The sequence below is a fragment of the Mangifera indica genome, chromosome 10 (genome assembly GCF_011075055.1).
Source record: "Mangifera indica cultivar Alphonso chromosome 10, CATAS_Mindica_2.1, whole genome shotgun sequence".
NCBI classification, from domain to species: Eukaryota; Viridiplantae; Streptophyta; class Magnoliopsida; order Sapindales; family Anacardiaceae; genus Mangifera; species Mangifera indica.
The window spans coordinates 2,584,020-2,603,591 of NC_058146.1; the positions used below are offsets into that span (position 1 = coordinate 2,584,020).

At 32.5% G+C, this 19,572-nt stretch overlaps 2 protein-coding genes and 1 non-coding gene across 4 annotated transcripts; 1 reads left to right on the forward strand and 2 right to left on the reverse strand.

Annotated features, from left to right (window-relative positions):
- Positions 1 to 2,904: 2,904 nt before the first annotated feature.
- On the reverse strand, positions 2,905 to 5,865 carry LOC123226676 (NEDD8-conjugating enzyme Ubc12-like). Its single transcript, XM_044651199.1, has 6 exons — positions 5,707 to 5,865; positions 4,707 to 4,826; positions 4,128 to 4,236; positions 3,680 to 3,758; positions 3,449 to 3,565; positions 2,905 to 3,371 (listed from the first exon to the last, which is right to left on the reverse strand). The coding sequence occupies exons 2-6, from the start codon at positions 4,819 to 4,821 to the stop codon at positions 3,234 to 3,236; spliced, it is 558 nt and encodes a 185-aa protein (XP_044507134.1). The 5' UTR covers positions 4,822 to 4,826; positions 5,707 to 5,865; the 3' UTR covers positions 2,905 to 3,233.
- A 4,705-nt stretch (positions 5,866 to 10,570) lies between these two features.
- Positions 10,571 to 15,656, forward strand: LOC123228452 (dolichyl-diphosphooligosaccharide--protein glycosyltransferase 48 kDa subunit-like). 2 transcript variants are annotated; one of them, XM_044653894.1, is made up of 13 exons: positions 10,571 to 10,982; positions 11,070 to 11,206; positions 11,306 to 11,431; positions 11,771 to 11,824; positions 11,949 to 12,062; positions 12,932 to 12,987; positions 13,068 to 13,109; positions 13,493 to 13,571; positions 13,874 to 13,945; positions 14,048 to 14,173; positions 14,264 to 14,368; positions 14,997 to 15,080; positions 15,311 to 15,656. In XM_044653894.1, the coding sequence occupies exons 1-13, from the start codon at positions 10,712 to 10,714 to the stop codon at positions 15,356 to 15,358; spliced, it is 1,314 nt and encodes a 437-aa protein (XP_044509829.1). In that variant the 5' UTR covers positions 10,571 to 10,711; the 3' UTR covers positions 15,359 to 15,656. The 2 variants fall into 2 exon arrangements, with proteins under 2 accessions (XP_044509829.1, XP_044509830.1); XM_044653895.1 differs by having other exon boundaries at positions 10,572 to 10,982; positions 13,496 to 13,571.
- Positions 15,657 to 16,403: 747 nt separating this feature from the next.
- Positions 16,404 to 16,531, reverse strand: LOC123228484. Its single transcript, XR_006504711.1, has one exon. It is a non-coding gene; the product is annotated as a small nucleolar RNA snoR83 (small nucleolar RNA).
- Positions 16,532 to 19,572: the final 3,041 nt, after the last annotated feature.

Consider the following 19,572-nt stretch of genomic DNA (forward strand, 5'->3'; position numbering starts at 1 on the left):
CTGACCATTTATTTTAGCAGAAATATTTATTAAAAAGGAATTTTGAATCTCAACGCGTGCATGGTCTCACTTTGATCCAACCGAAGATGGACTTAATCGCCGAGCATAGCGGCCACTAGCAGCCCATAAAAGGGAGCTTGAGTAACCGGCGGACCATTAAAATTTTTATTAAAAAAATTTTAAAATTTTATTTTTAATATGTTTATAAAAAATTTTAATTAATTATTTATAAAAAAATTCTAATTACTAAAATAATATTGAATTTAGATTTATACTTAATTGGATATAAAAATTTTATGAATTTAATTTGATTTTTGAAAGAGTTGACAGTAAGAGAATTTTGATTTAGATTGTATAATAAAAATTTTTTCAGATAAAATTAAAAAAAAACTAAAATAATTAATTTTCCGAAAATGAGAGCTACCCTAACCAAAATAAAATATTATTTAGAAGTTAATTATCATTAATTACAACTGTAATTTAGGAATCTTTTTATTATTAATTTGGATGAGAATTGACCCGGAATATGGGGTTCAAATGGGCCAAACTCGGGTAATAAAAAAACCCATTGCATGTGAAACTTTGTTTTTTAATTATTTTAATGGAAGGTAAATATATATTTGAAATCTAATCTATCTTAATTGTCAAGCCAGGTCACCCTTATATGTATTTATTAAGAGCAATACTATGTGTACCTATTTTAGGTACATAAATATATACACACTCATATGTGTCATCATATGATTGGTTATTATTTTATTCTTAATTCAAAATCATCCAATCACATGATGACACATATAAATATGTACATATTTGTGTATCCAAAGTGAGTATACATAGTTTTATTCATTTATTAAATAATTATGGTTAGGGTGGATAAATTTTTTTAAAATAGTGTTTATTTGGGCTGTACTCAATTTGATTTTTAAACCAAACTAAATTGTAAATTATATTTTAAAATATATATATTTAATATAATTTTTAATAAATAATTAGGTGTATAATTTATTTTTATATTTATTTTATTATTTTTTATATGCATATTGTATAAGTAGCACTATGTGTATAAACAATATTTATAAAATTGAACATAAATAATGACATGTCACCATGTAGCTGTGTGTTCATTTATTTATAATTTAAAATCACTCAATTATATAGTGATATATTATTATTTATGTTCAATCTAGTACACAAGTTTGTGCACATTATTTGTATACATAGTTATATTGATATTATATTGATATTTAATGTTTATATTATGTTTTAAAAAATATATAATTCAATTAATTTTATTAAATAATATATATTTATAAATGAATGTTTTTAATAGGTTCAAATTATAATTCAAACCGAATCAAACCGTACTTTTTCAGTTTAGTTTGGTTTAAAAATTTTTTAAACTGTTTTTTTAGTTTAGTTTGAAAAACCTCCCGAATTATATAAAACCGAACCGTGCAACCCTCAAATTGAATTTCAAGACATTGTAACATTTACCTAGTTTGATTTTGAGCGAAAGAAATATTATTTTTATTTTTTAAAAATGGAAAAATGTTTTCAAACGGGGGTGGGAAAATATAATTTGCCCTTTGATTAGTAAATTCTAAAAGCACAACAGTGTAAATGGAATCGACCAATTGACAATATATACCTAATTGAGTCGATTCTTAGAATTTTTTTTGTGCTCTACAATGCAAAATAGTCTTCTGTAATAGATAATGCACATGCCCATAATTATAGGTGGGCACTGTTTTTCCAAAGAATTGACATGCAGAGAGAGAAACACAAGTCGATTCTAAAGCTGAAATTTCACCACCCTCCTTTCTGCCCCACCGTTTTTCTTCTTTTTAACCTTCCAGTCTACCCTTCCAACTTTCTTCCAAATTAGGTTCGCCTTCGCACACTGCTGCACCAGCAGTGAGCCAGTTCATGCATTTTTTAAGGGGAGTTTCTAATATTTCTTATTTTAAAATTAGCAACTGTAGGCGGCTTGGCTTCTCTATCAATGGACTCAAAGAGTTACAAATTTTGAATTTTGCTTCTGCCAAGTTGAAGAAATTTGTATTCGCATGGGATAAGAATCATTAAATTTATATTGTCCAATTTGGTTGCCATTTTTCCTGGATAAGGACCTTCCGAAAAGAGAAAAGGCTCTCTTTCTTTGTCTTCTTTGGCGTCCCAGTAGAGTTTTACACGTAATTAATGAAAACAAGCATACAATATTTCATAAAACTGGGTGGATAATGATTTTCCAGGATTGCACACATAACAAATTGAAATCAAAGCTTGGGTCAATGATCTGCAAAGTCAATTGTTTGCTTCTTGATTTGGACATAATTTCACGTCCAAGATAATGAAACAAAGACATAGTTGAGTTGGAAATGAGGTCAACAAAACCGCTAAAATTTTAAAACTTCTAAGAAAGGATATTGAATATAACAGCTTACTTACAAACTTAAAAAATATATCCAGATAACATTATTTGTTGGGGCTGACTTTTTGGACCCTATGAGTGCACTGGGGCCATCTTTTTTGGTAGTAGTCATTTCATAGCGTTCAATGTCTTACTACATGGTTTTGACTTTACACTAACACAAATCTGTGGCTCATTCAGAAAGAAACCTGCAAATAAAAATAAATTTTAGGTACTCTGAGCCCAATTCCGGTGAACAAGAGGTACAAGTGCCTGAGAGGCTGCCAACTTAGGCTTTTAGCTTTCAGTTTTACCGCCAATATTTTTGCCAGCCCTTTTCCCTGCTTTGTGTTGCTTCTTATTCTCAGGATCAGAATTATTTTCAATACATTGGGAAGTTACCATCTTTACTTTTCTAAGTGGGTTTGTTCTTTCATCTCAAAGTAAATTTTATGTTAAAAAAGGAAAAAAAAGAAAGATGAGAGGAAAGATACAGAAACATAAAATATTTTCTTGGCATCAAAGAAAGCATGCTTCACCACCCCATAAAGATAGAAGAAAATACACTTACTAGAGTCTCTGAGTCTAGAGCTTCTCCCAATTGATTCACATCAAAATAAAGAAAAATAATGTTATCCCCCCGCCAATTTAACAAACGTAAAAAGTTACAGCAGCACACAAACATCTTCTGTGTGCTTCTGCTTGATTCTGAGAATATTTGTCACAACAGCACACTAGAAGTGGAAGAAGAATCCTTGCGAACAAATATACAGCCCCAGAAATTTAGAGTAGTTCTGTTGTTTTTCAACTCAAGAAGCCTCTAAATGCATCGAGTGAAGAAGGTTTGCCCCACATATCCACCAGCCATTGCCCTTCTAACATTTGATTCAAACAACTTTGGGTTATCCCTTAAAACAGCTGCTGCTTCGTGATTAAGAGGATCCTCATAGTTGGGTTGCTGACCACAAATACAAAGTCTAAGTAGAATGCAAACAAATTAATTAAAGGAATTAGTTGGGAATGAAGAATCAATACCGTAAAAAGATGAAACAGTCCATATATAATAGTGTTTATATTCAGAACAGGTTTCCAATCCTCTCTTAGGATGTTGAGGCAAACATTTCCCTCCAAGTCAATATTAGGGTGGTACACCTGCAAATTCAATCCATGATTTTATAATTGCCTTTCAAATGTACCTAGCAAACAGGCAACATTGTTGACAAGAAATAAAGAATAAACAGGAACTAAAAAGATTAGATTAGTTACCTTTGTCTTGCACTTGACCTTTGGTGCTTCATGAGGGTAAATGTGTGACACTTGGAAAGAGAACAAAAATGTACCATCTCTGCAACAAAAACAAAAACTAGGTAAGTAATTGTCACTTGTAAAGTTGTATTCAGCTTATAACAGTTTACAGCCAGATAACTGCAACTAAGAGAGAATTTCCCTAGGCAATAAAGATTGTGCTTATAGTGGAGGAAAAATCAGGCATTTAGGCCCTTAATGCACTCTTCAGCACCATTATTTGACACAAGACGCACCTGATTGTCAAAACCTACGGCACATACAAACAAATTGTGCTCCCAAAATATAGAATTCTTATAAGGTCTCAACCCTGACATAAAAGTTTCGCTTAAAATATTTTATGATCAAAGAGTAGATATCTGAGGATAGAAATAATGAAGGGAAGAAGAAATAACCAAGGTATACTTACAGATAATATCCTTCATCAGGCCTAATCGTAACCTCAAAGTTCATTAAGTCATCCTTGCCATTTGGAAATACAATGCCGCAAGTTTTTGGTAGGTTCAATTCACTAATGTCTACAGAAGATGATAAACACAAAAAATTGAGACACAATTAACTACATGCTAACTTCAGTTTGACAATTGAAATAAGGTTAATCAAGCAAAAATTAGGTACAAGTGGGTGGATATCAAGTCATACATATGGCAGATTATAGGTTCCGGAATTGACGGAAAATGTATGAATAATTTCACTCATTTCAAACAGACATGGAAAATAAAATGCCACTGAACAACTTCCTAGAAAACAACACAACAGCCAGGAATACTTGTCAATAAAATTTTAATGAAATGGGTGGACAGTAGTGACAAGATAAGATTAACTGTGAGTACTAACAATTTTAAAGGAAGTTAAACCAATCTGTTTGCTCCCTCCCGGGGCATATTTATAGGATGCATAAGAAAACAATCTGGAAAATATGAATTAATATAAAAAAGCCTCAGATAAATATAACAGGCATTCAAAGGAATTCTATTCTACAGGCAACCTTTATGGAGACGTAACTCCCCAGCACTCTGCTTCTTGATTGGTGGCTTCCCCTTGGCATTGGCATTTTCAGCGATTTCCCTCTGCTTTTCCTTGACTTTGAATAGCTTAATCATTTTTCCTACAGATCAAAACCAGAGTGTCAAACACATGCCTATTATATGCATATAACTCGCACATACACACTCCTTTAGTAGCAAAGAAATTAAAGCCACAGGCACACCAACATAAGCTTCGGTAACATACAACCATTAATAACTAAGGGAAGGGAAGTGCACACAAAAACCAAACTAGTTTAGTACAATGTCCAAATTTTTCCAAGCCCACTGCCAAAAAGCCCATGATTTAGACTTAAAATATACCCAGTAAACTGGAGAGTAACAAACTGTGATTAAACATTGCAAGTCTTTATTTTATTTCAAATTGGTAAGGAAAAATAAATAGTTTTTGAAAAATCCATCTCCAACAACATTCCAGTGCAAAGCACCAAAAATAACTACCAAATTCAAGGAATAAATTTCCAAGAATAAACCTTTAGTAAACACGGTTGAAAAAGAGTGAACTCAACAGGAATAACAAAAATCTTGTTAATTAGAAACAAATAAACTTAAATTGAGCGTCCAATCCCATAAAAAATTTCATTAAACAATAATAAATACTGTTTCCCATCACAAATTAACAAGATCACACTACAAAACATTGTCTATCCCCACAAAAAATTCAACTCACTAAGACCATAAAAACACCAAAAGGGTAACAACTTTAGCCCTCAATCACTAGAACAAACATACAAATCAACCCAAAAAATAAAGTAAACAAAACCTCAGATCAAAATCAACCCAGAACCGAAAACTCAGAACCCACAAAAAAAAAAAAACCAAATTCAAAACATCCGGAGCTCATGCAAAGAGCTGGATCAGGTTAGTTTACAACAGCTCGAGAAATTAAACAGCAAAAAAAAAGTAAAACGCAAAGATCGGGGAAGAACGTGAAGGCTTCACCTGCTCAAAGACAAACACGCCAAAGCGCTCTCTCTGTTGACAACAGGGTCTGGATTAGACAAGAAGAACACGGGATGAGAGAAAGACGAATTAGCGTATTATCTGAAACGAAAGTGTATTGTGAGCATTTTTGGTTTTTCCTCGTTTTTGTGTTTTTATAATTATAAATAATATTTATAATTAATTAATACTAATATTTAGATTCTGTTACAACTGAGGATGTGCGGTTTGATTGGACGGGTGTAGAGCATGGAACATGGGGTCGGATACATGAGATTGCATGACGTACTCTTTAGAAACCGGTAAATTACACCTTTTCTATTTTTAACGGCATCACTCACAATTTTGGAAACTTCGAGCTGGATCCCCATTTCGTCCACGCCCGTTAATTATAGCGGTTATAGAATGACAATTTTACCCTTCCATTGAATTATGTTGTAGCCAATACTCATAATTTTTCACTCATTTTGCAACAAAAATCATATATTAACCGCATGCACCCAATAAGTTTATAAAACTTTCATAATCTTCCAAAAATATTATTAAATTTTCTTATTTATCCAAAATTTCTCAAGATTCATTGTCAAACTAATTTTATTAGTTTCTTCTCACTGTAAAGGAAGTAAAGGAGAAAAAGAAGATGGGTAAATAAATAAGAAAAAAAATAAAGTAGTGTTTTTTAAATAATTGAAAATTTCTTTAGTTTTTGTATGGATGGTGCTCAAAGCATTTTTCTTCCAAAAATATTTTTTTGAAATTTTTTTTTGTCTTGATTAGTTTGGGTTAAAACAAAATTTTGACAATTATGGTGTTATAACTATATTGAACGTGTGTAAAGAGAATATTATAAATTTTTGTCGTAAAAACCCTTCTAAAATATTTTTCATGTGCCCCCGATAAATGTATTAGTCTTTCATTCTCCCCAAAAATATTATTAAAATTCATTATTTATCAAGTTTTTTTCTCAAAATTCATTGTCAAACTAAATTTGTTAGTTTCTTCTCATGGTGAAGGAATCAAAGGGGAAAAAGAAGTCGAGGGAATAGACAAGAAAACAAATAAAGTAGTGATTTTTTTAAGATTGGAAAGGTTCTTTAGTTTTTATATGGATGGTGGTGAAAGCATTTTTTTTTTCAAAAAATAATTTATTTGCAAAACTTTTTTTTTTTGTGTCAGTTGGTTTAGTTAAGACAAAGTTTTGACAATTTGGTCGAGTTAAATAGATGTATAATCTCATTTTTTTATATATAATATTGGATTGCGGTGTTATAAATATACTCTACTATAGGCCTATGTGGAAGAAATATCACATGCATCCCTTGTTAAAAAAAAAAAAACATATTTGAAAATTGTCATGAAAGATCATATTTTCATTGGTGTTTATAAAACTAATCCATTAAATCTATCTTGTATATATTTGTGAATGGCCAGAGGACTATTTTCCACCCAAGTTTTGATAAGTTTCTAAAGTCACATCCATGGAATTTAAAAATCTATTATTTCACCCATGAGCTAACCCCCTTTATAATTTGTGTTAGAGACAAAAGTAAAATTATTATTTTATCAATAATATTAAAAAATATATAAAATTCATTATGTTTTCTCTTAAAGTTTTAAAAACTAACAATTTCATCTCTCCTTAAAGTTTTCTAACTTTCAAAAGTAATACTCTCTCTACCCCCTCCTCCCCCAAACTTAAGGTTTATTTTCTAGACACTTTTTGCCCACCAGCAATGACTCTTCAACCCACCATCTCCACCCACCAGATCTTTACTCTTTGACACAAGAAGACAAGTTTTCTGGAAGCACCGGAGAGATAAAGGGTGGTTGGAGATTCGTAGATTAAAGTGTTGTCTTCGATGGTTGGATATGGTGGTTGAAAAGTGTCTAAAAAATAAACCTCTGGCTTTTGGAAGAATGTTATTTTCAAAATTAGAAAACTTTAGAAAATAATAAAATTATTAGTTTTTAAAACTTTGGAAAGAAAATATAATAAATTTTATATAATTTTTAATATTATTGGTAAAATAATAATTTTACCTATACCTCTTCTAACAATAGTTGGTTTATGAATAAGATTTTAAGTTTTTCAAATTCTATAGGTATGAGTTTAGAAACACATCAAAACTTAGATGAGAAATAGTCCTTTGGCCTTTGTGAACATATTAGTTTCTTATTTTTTTGGGCAAAAAAACTTTTTCCCACCCAAGGTTTAATCAATTTTTAAACTATAACCTATTAAATTTTGAAAATAAATACTCATTTGTCAAAGAATTTTGGAAAATTAATTAAAATAAGCAAAAATCTGTCCGTTTATATGTTTTTAGGCCAACGTAAAAAAGTTTCACCAAATTAAACAAATAATAATTTTTTTATCCATTTTACCCGTATGTTGAAAAACCAAATAAAATCCAAAGTGAAACACTTTGAAAGTTATTTTTGCCAAAAATGGAAAAGAGAAGGCCGAAATCAAAAATCTAAAAATACAGAGCAAGAATCACCGACAAATATCCTAAAAACAGTAAAAACAATAAAATATATAGAAGTGACAATATATCAACAATGGCTTCACAAGTTAGCTACCATTTGTATTTTTTATTTGGTTTATGTAATTTTTATCGATCGGGTGTAAATAATCTATTGTGGGTATGGTTTAATGTTAGGATGTTGTTGATTGGATGAAAAAAATATTTTTTCTGAGAATGTGTGTCGGTTGTGGTGGTTACGATAGTGGTTAGGGTTTTTATAGTGGAACCCTAAATCTGCCAAATTATGTATATGGATATTTTGAATGTTTAGAATAATATACAATGATGTAGTTTCAATGTTAATAGATGTCTGAAAGTGTAGCCATTGAAAGACGAAAGTCACGCAAATTTACAGCACCGCGCAAATTGCGCAAAGTGCTCAAACTGCACAAACTACGCAAACACCGCGCAAATTGAGCTAACTGTGCAAAGCGTGCATACAACGCAAAATGCAAACTATGCATTCTGCGCAAAGTGCCCAACCGCACAAACTGCTAAGCATCAACGCCGGCGCAAACCATGCAAAGTCGTGCAAAATACTGTTCACAGAATGTGATATCTGCTTTGTACCTGTTTAAATTTAAACTTTATTGAATGAAACTCATAACATTTCATTTTAAATGTGTTTTCTCAGAAATTTCCAATTAATGATCAAGTGATAGAAAGGCGATTTCATGATGCGCATGATTTTGCATGTAAATTTTTACAATATTACAACTTTGATTAATATCCAAACGAGAACACACTGCTTCTACAAATCCATCAAAATTTATTTTTTTACTAATTGATACAAATGTTTGAACTCCACCAATGTATTTCAAACTATTATCACCTTCGTTAACCCAATGTTCACCATATCCAAGCAAATATATTAGTTTACCCATATTTCTTGCACAAAAGAAATTTAAAAGAGATAAGTAACCACGCGAAAGCAAACACGCAAACGCAAACACGCAATATACCAGAAATGTACTGCGATTTTCGTTTTTACTTAGATTTGGGTAACAAAACTATTGAATGTACAAATGTAAATATTTATAAAAAGATTCAAGCACCCAAAGGTGCTAATTACAATTTTTAACTTTTTATCTCTAGAAAAATTATTAGTTTTACAGTTTTCTAAATATAGATTGTTATTTATATAAAAGAAACGCAAAAGAAACTTACTTGATATATGATGATGATAAATAACAGAGAGAGCACAGATAAAATATGTTGTCGTTGGAGTGTTGATAGAAGAAGAGCGTTGAGAGAGGAGATGATAGTGAAACAAGATGAAAACTACATAAATAGATTAGTTATGTGAAATGATAAGGGGGTATTATTGAAATAAAAATATTAGTTTGCTTACAAAAGTAAAAAGTACTATGGTTGGCCTAAAAACGTATAAACGGACAGATTTTTGCTTATTTTAATTAATTTCCCAAGAATTTTAGTCCATCTAATTAATAAAAAACTTTAACAAAAATTGGATGATAAGCAAGTATTTAAGTTTTCAAAATGTATTAAGTGAAAATTTAAGTATAGATTAATGGAAATAAGTCTTTTTGGGTTTTTTTTTTTCGGCCAAATGACTATTTCCCATCCAAGGTATGTTGCATTCCCAAGTTTTCCCCCTCCCCCTTTAATTTTGATAATACCAAATACCCACTCATGAGCAGTTAAAATTAACGGAACCCTAACCTCTTGAAATTTTATCTCTTTTTGCCCCCCGAAACTTTAAAAATTAAAAGTTTCCCTCAGCCTAAGTTTTAAAAAATGACAGTTTCACTTGAAGGTTTTGCTTTGAAATATCTGGTGTCATCTCTGGCTCCATTGTCAGCGGCCTCTCTCTCCCGAAGCATCCTTTCCCTCCGACGAAGTTCTTCGTCTTCTACCGCTTCTCCGACGTCGATTAGAAGTTCAAATGGGAGGAGAGAGACCACCAGAGGGAGAGGATGTTTCGGGAGGGAGAGGCCACATGCAATGGAACCGAAGATGACGTCGGAGATTTTAAAACAAAACCCTAGGGTGAAACTATCATTTTTTAAAACTTAGGCTGGGGAAAACTTTTAGTTTTTAAAGTTTGTGGGAGTAAAAATAGATTATATTTTAGTTTATTTTTAATATTATAGATAAAATGATGATTTTACCCTTATTATTATTAATTTTAATCGCTTATAAGTGGGTATTTTGTATTATCAAAATTAAATGGGAAAAACTTGGTAGTGCAGTATACCTTGGGTGGGAAATAGTCCTTTGGCCTTTTTGTTTTTGTTTTTTTGTAAGTTAGATTTGTTTCTCATGTGTTATACGGCGTCTCGATAAACAAGATTTACTAAACGTTTCACAATTATATCGGGTCAAGCTATCACCCACCCGAGTCTGCTTGACTTGATCCATCCCCGTTTATCAGTACCGTCGCCATTGACTGCTAAAGCCACTAGCAGATTCCTCTCTAAACCCTGACACATCACAGAAGGATAGGGAGAACAAAAATGGCGAAACTCTTACTTTGCTTGACTTTACTAACTACACTACTTCCATTCATCTCCTTCGCTTTCTCCCCCGAAAACCCGACAGATCGGCGCGTTCTCGTTTTGCTCGACGACTTCGCCATCAAATCTTCCCATTCCATCTTCTTCGCCTCCCTAAAATCCCGGGGCTTCGAGCTCGACTTCAAGCTAGCCGACGACCCCAACATCGGCCTACAACGTTACGGCCAGTACTTGTACGACGCCTTGGTCCTCTTTTGCCCCTCCGTCGACCGTAAGTCACTCCACATTTTTGTTGAATTATATCATCAAATCGGCTAATTGAATAAAGCTGATTATAATTAATATTTTGTTTAATTAGGTTTTGGAGGTTCGATCAATGTTGCTTCGATTATGGAGTTTGTTGATTCGGGTCATGATTTGATAATTGCCGCCGACAATAATGCGTCCGATTTGATTCGGGAGATCGCCACTGAGTGCGGCGTTGATTTTGACGAGGTAGTATGATGATTTGGACGGGCTTGATTTATTTGCTTTTTGGCTTAGATTTGGCGGTTACTGTAGGAGATCGTTGAATTATGTTCTTTATTGATACAGGATGCTACTGCAATGGTTATTGATCACATCAGCTATGCAGTCTCGAACACGGATGGAGATCATACGTTGATTGCTAGTGATGATTTTATTAAGTCTGAAGTGATCCTTGGAAGCAACAAAATTGAGGCAAGTGACTGATTTGAAAACATTTTAGTTGAGCTGCTAGTCATTTCCAAGTCAATTTACTGGTATAGGTAAACCATTTTGTTTTATAGAAGCATTTTTCGTTGCTTTAGAGTAAGTGCATGTAGGTTTAGATGTTCTTTGTTTTTGTTTCTGGTTTTTATTTTGCAGCCTCAGATGTAGCAATTGGGTCCTCTCAATTTTATTCTCTTTATGATTCAAGTAATCTTTGCACATGTTTTATGATACATGCAACCACTGGTTTGTGACCCAAGGCTTGTGCTATTATCATGTTCATGACTAGTTTTAACATTCTTTATTTTTTTCATTGATCCGTTGCAGGCTCCTGTACTTTTCCAGGGGATTGGGCACACTCTAAATCCTGCCAATAGTTTGGTAAGCTGACTGGATCATTATGCAGTTAAAGCTTCATCCTTTTCTTATCTGCTTAGTTTAACTTTCAATCACTCACTATCTGCCATTTCTGTTTTTATTTTGGCTAATATATGCACTATTTTAGGTTTTAAAAGTTCTATCAGCTTCTCCTTCTGCCTATTCTGCAAATCCAAAGTCTAAGTTGTCAAGTCCTCCATCACTCACTGGATCTGCTATCTCTTTAGTTTCAGTTTTGCAGGTAAGTTGATGCTCAATGCTCTATTCAGTTTTTCTATTTTTCTATCATATTGACAACTTCTATACTGATAAAAATCTCATACTGTTTGGTTTCTTTGTTATAAATATGTATTAACATTAGCACAATTTACCATTGTTGGAATATTTTTGTTAACCTGAGAATTCAGTCTTTTTTTGCTTTAATATGACTGAGTTATAACAGGATTTTGATTAAGCTAAAATGCTTATGTTACTATTGTTGCTACCAGTTATAGGAATGCCAACAACAATGCTTACCTTTCTCAAACTGAAGCTCATATTGTTTTGATTGAAGCATCTATGGTCAATGAGATATACCATTCTAATGATCTTGGGAAGCATAACAGACATGCCACATCTACAAGAGAGAAGAAAAAAGTTTACTCTTTCAGTCATCATTTTTAATAAGTTACTGTAGGATACATGTATTTGCCTCACGTTGGTGGTATGTGTAATCGCAATTCTGCCTCCGTTCTTGATTCAGCTGTCTGTCAGACTGAGCTGACAGCTGAAGAACAAAATTCACAAACATTTAGAGGCATACTTTCCAAACTGATAAAAGATTGAAAATATAGCTAGATTTTCCTGCTACCTAATATACCAGTCATATTACTCTTGAGAGTTTTTGGGAGTTGGTTTAGCTTCATCATAAAGACGATAATCACTTGTCTTGGATAGAAAGATATTAGTAAATTAGTGTGGATATTTAACCTTTTTAGGTATTCTATGTCAAGTATCCATTTATGGTACTAATATAGCTATATGTTGCTTAAATAATATGTTGTTGATTATTGTGAGTGCTGTTGAACTCTGGAAAATATGAACTTGATAATACAAGCATTTTTGTTACAGGCAAGAAACAATGCACGAGTTATGATCACAGGCTCATTAAGCTTGTTCAGCAATCGGTATGTTGTAGTCATTAGTTGACTTGTATTTTCTACTAATTTATGCTTATTATATACTTGGAATTTGGCTTTGTTTGCAGATTCTTTAGATCTGGAGTACAGAAGGCTGGGAGCTCAACTAAGTGAGTAAAGTTTTAACTTAACTTTCTTATTTTGTAACAACAGTATTCCAGTCAGTGGACAAATTTTTATATTATTTGATGAGGTTTTATTAAGGAATCAAACCATGCTTGTGAAATGGTTTCCTGTTAAACAACATAGAAATGTTATGTTATAGTTCCAAATTTGTTAAGGATTTGAGACTATACAGTAGTTTAAAGAAATACTGTGCATTTGATAAATATGATATTCATGCCATATCGAAATTTTAGCGGAAGCTTTGGTGATATATTGCCTAACTACAAAGATGAGATTTCAATTCAGTTATATTCTATCAGTTTAAATTACCAGAAATAGTTGTACTTGGACCAGTGAAGTCATGTGAGGCCTTTTCTTTTGCTGTTAGCAGACATGAGAAATCAGGTAACGAGCAGTTTTTGACCGAGCTTGGCAAATGGGTTTTTCATGAGAGAGGTCATCTGAAGGTGAGAGACATATTTTCTGTCTTCTGAATTGGGTTTTTTGTATTTTTGATTCTATTGTTTGTGTTTTTTGTTTCAAAAATTCATCATGGGGGTCAGTGGTTACTGCCGTTGCATTATGCTTGTCAATTCATTGCAATATATAAGTTTGCTTTTTACATTTTTTATTCTGTTGTTTTTGTTGATTGTTTCAAAATTAATCATGGGGGTCAATGGTTACTGACATTGCTCTATGCTTTTCAACTCTTTTCTACATATAAGTTTGTTTTTTGCTACATTTTATTAAGATGTTTTTGGATCTATAGGCCTTGAATGTGAGACACCACAAAGTTGGAGAATCAGATGAACCTGCAATTTACAGGATCAATGATGACTTGGTAATAAGTCTATTTTTTTCTTTTCTCCCTATTCAGTCATAATCTCACTCAGAAGCATATGTTAGGTTTCTGCTGCTGCTAACATCTTTAACTTGGTTGAAGGAATATTCGGTTGAGATTTATGAATGGTCAGGAACAAGCTGGGAACCATACGTAGCAGATGATGTTCAAGTGCAGTTTTACATGATGAGCCCTTATGTTTTGAAAACCTTATCAAATGACAAGAAGGTATCTTATTTGATTACTCTGCTCATATGTTCATTATGTATGAATCTACTCTTCATAAAGTCCTATATCTCTAATCACATGTTTCTGCAGGGTCTTTATTCTACGGCATTTAAGGTTCCAGATGTTTATGGAGTTTTCCAGTTCAAGGTTGAGTACCAAAGACTGGGGTACACCAGTTTATCTCTGTCAAAACAGGTACTTAATTCTGTTGCTCATACCTTATAGATATTATGCTTAGCTGTGATTACTGGTGAATCAATTTACTAATGTGAAGGATGAGCTTGTTAGGTATATCAGGATTCAGTTTTACCGGCAATTTTAGTAAATAAAGTCACAGTCTTCTTATATCTCCATTATGATAGAAAACAGTTAAAAGAACTGTATTTCATGGAAAGTATTCATGCTCTTTTTTTTCCCACTGCCTTCAGCATTAATTTATTAAAGATTTCTCAAATAAAACACATTCTTCCATTGGAATTGTTATTCCATCTCTATTTAATGTTCCAATTAGTAATTAAGTGCTTCTCACTTTCTATTGTTGCATGCATACTTTTATTCCTGTTCCATGCAAAGCCATTTTGCGTAATCTGCAACTCTTGGAACAAAGCCGAATTGTTAAGGGATATATTAAGTTGAATTAATGATTGTTCTACTGCTTTTGAAACTTGAAAAAAAATCGACGCTCATCTATCAATTTTGGAGTTTTTTTAATTAGGTTAACAATGTTATTTTTATTTTGTTGGTGTAATTACATTATTAAAAATAATTTTGTCACAACAACAGTTTTCATAGTTGACTTGGGTTTTTTACTACTGAATTGCAGATTCCAGTCAGACCCTACAGGCACAACGAATACGAAAGATTTATACCAGCAGCTTATCCCTATTATGGAGCAGCATTCTCCATGGTATGGCACTCACTTTTGCCCATCTCATCCACTTTATATTTCTACTCCTTTCTCTATTTTCTGCACATTTGTCATCAGTCAGAATGTTAGGAAATGAATTTGTGTTTTTTGGATCTACAGTTCAAATCATGCACATAGCGCTTACCGAGCTTTCTGGTCTAGAGATTGTAGACAAATTGAGAGAATGTCCATAGCATTTCTAATGCAATATTCTGTGGTTTATATTGCAGATGGCTGGTTTCTTTGTCTTCACCATTTTTCATCTTTACAGCAAGTAGAGCATTAACTTTTTGATTGAAGAAAAAAGACATTGGAGAAGGGATTAGATAATTTTGATTGAATCGATAGACAGATCTTTATATTATTATAAATACCCCTATCATTTACTATAAGCTGTTAGATTTTTTCTTTATCAGTGATAATCACCCTCATCAATCTCTTGCTTTCTTGTTTAAAATCTGTATTACTTCTAGGTTTCAAAATTACTGCCTGGATTTATTTTCCTTATTTTTCATTAGTGGGATTAAATGACTGGCAACTCTTAATTATCACACTGATGTTGCCAAATTCTCTTAATTGTACATGTGAGCGAAAAATCATTTTGCTGAAGATAATAAAAGGAACAAAGCAATATATCAGTGCAATGACTATGAGAAAATGACCCAAATCAGGAGTGACTGAGAGCAATACATGATTTTAATAATGGTTTTCTTTCATAGAATATAATTTCTGCACAAATTAAGTCGCCCTCTTATAAGACCTACGTGCTCATAAGAGATGGTAATTCAGTCTGTAAAACGGAGTTTTTGATCCTTCCTTTAAATAAGGAGGAGATTTTTAATCCGGTAAAAGATTTTTTTGATAAAAATAAAGACTGGCTTTTTAGGTATTAAATTATCTAGGCATTTGCTCCAACTCCGCACATTTTCATCTCAAATGTACTTGTCTCCGTTCTGTTCCAATTAAGATAATGGTTTATACCAAGGGTCGTATGGGATCTCTGTTCAAATATTTGATTTAAAAAAAAAACAAAACAGCTAAAGATATTCTTAAATTTGAAGAATTAACTTCAACCAATTAACGGCTCATGCGGCAATTAACGGGGCTTCAAGTTAAAAGAAAAGCCCTTTCATCAACTGTAATATTGACCGTTGCAAATGCAGAGTATTGAACCTGAAAAAGGGGGGGTGGAGTGGTGATCTTTCAGAATCGAAGGGAAGCTATGAATTTGGCAGAAAAAGAAACAAATATTATTTCAACAGTATTTTGGAAAGGAAGAAATCAGGCTTTTGAAACTCAACATGACACAAAAGAATACCATATTTATGTATGGTAAAAGTTACTAATGAATGCCTTCGAGTGAAAGAAGAAGACATTATCAGCGAAACTTCCAGCTTTTCTCTTGGCCTCCCATGAATCAAATAAGCACTAACACTCAGCTTATTTGGGATTATGAAGGCCTCAACAACCCACTACTAACAAAGAAAGAAAAAAAACCTTTAAAAGTGAAAAACCTGAGACAAAATCTGAACCAAAATGAACAGCTGAAGAAATGTTTGGCAATCAAACACAGGGAAAAGAAACCCAGATATTGAAGATTCTGATTCACCCATCCACAGGTTTAATTTTACGTCGACTGCACTTGCTTCGGCTCCATCTCCATGTTGTCTATATATAGTTCAATTGGGTCGAAACAGAACCCTAGTGGGACTCAATGTTAAGGGAGCTCCCTTGTTTAATAATTCTTTTTTAGTCCCCAAGGTTTATCCGACTGCAATAAAGTCCAGAAACTCTAAATCTAAACAGAATTGTCAGCCAATAAATGTTTATTTTTCTTTTATAATCCGTTAATTTTTAATATTTAATAATGATTTTGTAATATTAATATGCCAAAGGACTATTTCCCACTCAAGGTATAATACAATGTCAAGTGTCTTCCTTTTATCTATGATAACACCAAATGTCTACCCATCAGCAGTTAAAATTAACGGCAGTAAGGGTAAAATCGTTATTTTCTCTATAATATTAAAAATAAACTAAAATATAATCTCTTTTTGCCCCCCCTAAACTTTAAAAACTAAAAGTTTCCCTCGACCTAAGTTTTAAAAAATAGCAGTTTCACCATAGGGTTTCGTTTTGAAGTTTCCGACGTTATCTTCGGCTCCATTGCCAATAAACTCTCCCTCCCAAAACATCATCTCCCTCCGGCGATCTCTTTCCTCCCTTTTGGACGCTTGATCAGAGTCAGACGTTCGATCTTCGTCTTCCCAAATGAAGACGAAGTTGTCGTCTTTGTCTAGGAGGACGAAGAACTTCGTCTTCCACCGCTTTTTCGGATGCCGATCGGACGTCCAATGGGAGGAAAGAGACCGTCGGAGGGAGAGGATGCTTCGGGAGGAAGAGGCCGTCGGCAATGGAGTCGAAGATGACGCCAGAGATTTCAAAACGAAACCCTAGGATAAAATTGTTATTTTTTAAAACTTAGGATGGGGGAAATTTTTAGTTTTTTAAGTTTAGGGGGGCAAAATGAGATAAAATTTCAAGGGGTTAGGGTTCTGTTAATTTTAACTGTTGATGAGTAGGTATTTGATATTATCATAGATAAAAGGGGGACACTTGACATTGCAACATACCTTGGGTGGGAAACAGTCCTTTGGCCATATTAATAACAATAAAACTATGTAGACCTACTTTGGGTACATAATGTCATCACATGATTCGATGATTTTAAATTAAAGATAAAATAATATTTAATTATATAATGACATATATAAGTAGGTACACATTTGTAAAAAAATTTAAACTTTTGTGGGGAATTGTTGAAATTTGAAAAGATTTGAAAACCATAAATATATATTATAGCATTTATAAAATGAAATTCATGTTATAGAAAAAATTGTAAATAAAAATCTTAATAAGTTAATCATAATAATAGTGTTTATAAATATTTGTTGAGTAAAGATTGAATAATTTTATATTATTTTTTAACATAATTATCAGGATAGGGATGACAATTTGGGTCCGACTTTAGGGGCCCTGACCCTCTCTAACCTTAACGGGGAGGGGATTCCCCGATAGAAACGAGGAAGGGGACGGGGACAGGGATGAAAAAAATCTCTACAATCGAGGACCGGCCGAGGATGGAGATACATGTGTCCCCTCCTCGCCCCGACCCTTTCCCTCCTCGTCCTTTTATATTAATATATTTATTTAAAATACTAATATATATTTATAGTTTTAAATTATTTATGTTTTTCAAATTTATTTAGGTTTTTGTTGTGCATATTAAAGGAGTTAATATATTATATTTATGATATTTGAAATAGTAGATTAATTTTAATTTTGCGTAATTTTTTTATTTAATATATTTATATTGTATTTACAAGGTAAAAAAAATATATTTTTTTGCAGGTATGGGGAGGGGATTTTTTCCTGCGGGGAGGGGATGGAGAGGAGATTTTTCTTTACGGGGGGGATTTTTCTTTACTGGGAGGGGACGGAGAATCATTTTCATCCTCGTAGCAGGGACAGGTCGGGGACAGAGATTGAGATCCCCTCCCTGCCCCTCCCCATTGCCATCCCTATATCAGGATACATAAAGAAAATTGTTAAATTGTGAAATCTTTGTTAGAAATTATTTTGTGGTATTCCCCAACCGCAAGATATTTACCCAAAAGAGAATCTCTACAAAGATTCAAACCATCTCAATAAACGATCAATATAAGACTAATGACTAAGAAACGCAGGTAGACATTTTATCTAGAGGTTGTGAGAATACATTTGCTTAATAAAAAATCTATTTAGAATCTTGTATAAGAATTTTTCTATTTCTCTTATGTGATAATAAAGAGAAACTATCTTCATCTTCCCAATTGACACACTTCCAATATTGCAAATGTCCTTATTTAGTTCAATTGGAATAGTAATAAGTCCTTAAAATCATATTATTTATCATAATTTAAATGTAACTTATATTTATTTGTCTTATAAATATAAAGTAGCACTCAGGAGAGAGAGAGAGAAAAAGAAAAAAACAAAGAAGAGAGATTAAACACTTTCGGGCAAAGTATTACCTACAAACACATTAAAACATTTCGTGTTCATTATATTTATTCTCTACATAATACACAATAAAACATAGCTTTTCGATTTTCAAATCGAACTATATTAAAAATCATATATTTTATTCTTTTATTTTATATCTTTTTCTTTTACATTCATATTATATCTAATAGACATTAAAGTTTTATCAAATTTTAATAATTGTTATCGTAGTTTAATTTGTGCAAAACTATTGATAACATAATCAGCTGATGACATGATTGACAAACAAAGTCTAAATCTAAGAAAATATCTCTCTAACAATGAAAAACTTAACATGAATTTTCTTTCTCTTATTATATTAATAAATTTCCCCTTTTGGTTACCTCATAAATGATACATAATGTTCTTACCAAAAATTAATCCAAAAAAAGAAGTAAAATTATGCCTA

What these genes read in the sequence shown, in the direction of transcription:
- LOC123226676 (XM_044651199.1), bottom strand. Translation starts at nt 4,821, where the DNA reads ATGATTAAGCTATTCAAAGTCAAGGAAAAGCAGAGGGAAATCGCTGAA. An exon ending in GGAGTTACGTCTCCATAAAG is followed by an intron (nt 4,237 to 4,706) that starts GTTGCCTGTAGA and finishes CATCTTCTGTAG; the next exon opens with ACATTAGTGAATTGAACCTA. An exon ending in AGGTCAAGTGCAAGACAAAG is followed by an intron (nt 3,566 to 3,679) that starts GTAACTAATCTA and finishes TTGAATTTGCAG; the next exon opens with GTGTACCACCCTAATATTGA.
- LOC123228452 (XM_044653894.1), top strand. Translation starts at nt 10,712, where the DNA reads ATGGCGAAACTCTTACTTTGCTTGACTTTACTAACTACACTACTTCCA. An exon ending in ATGAGAGAGGTCATCTGAAG is followed by an intron (nt 13,572 to 13,873) that starts GTGAGAGACATA and finishes TTGGATCTATAG; the next exon opens with GCCTTGAATGTGAGACACCA. An exon ending in ACAGGATCAATGATGACTTG is followed by an intron (nt 13,946 to 14,047) that starts GTAATAAGTCTA and finishes ACTTGGTTGAAG; the next exon opens with GAATATTCGGTTGAGATTTA.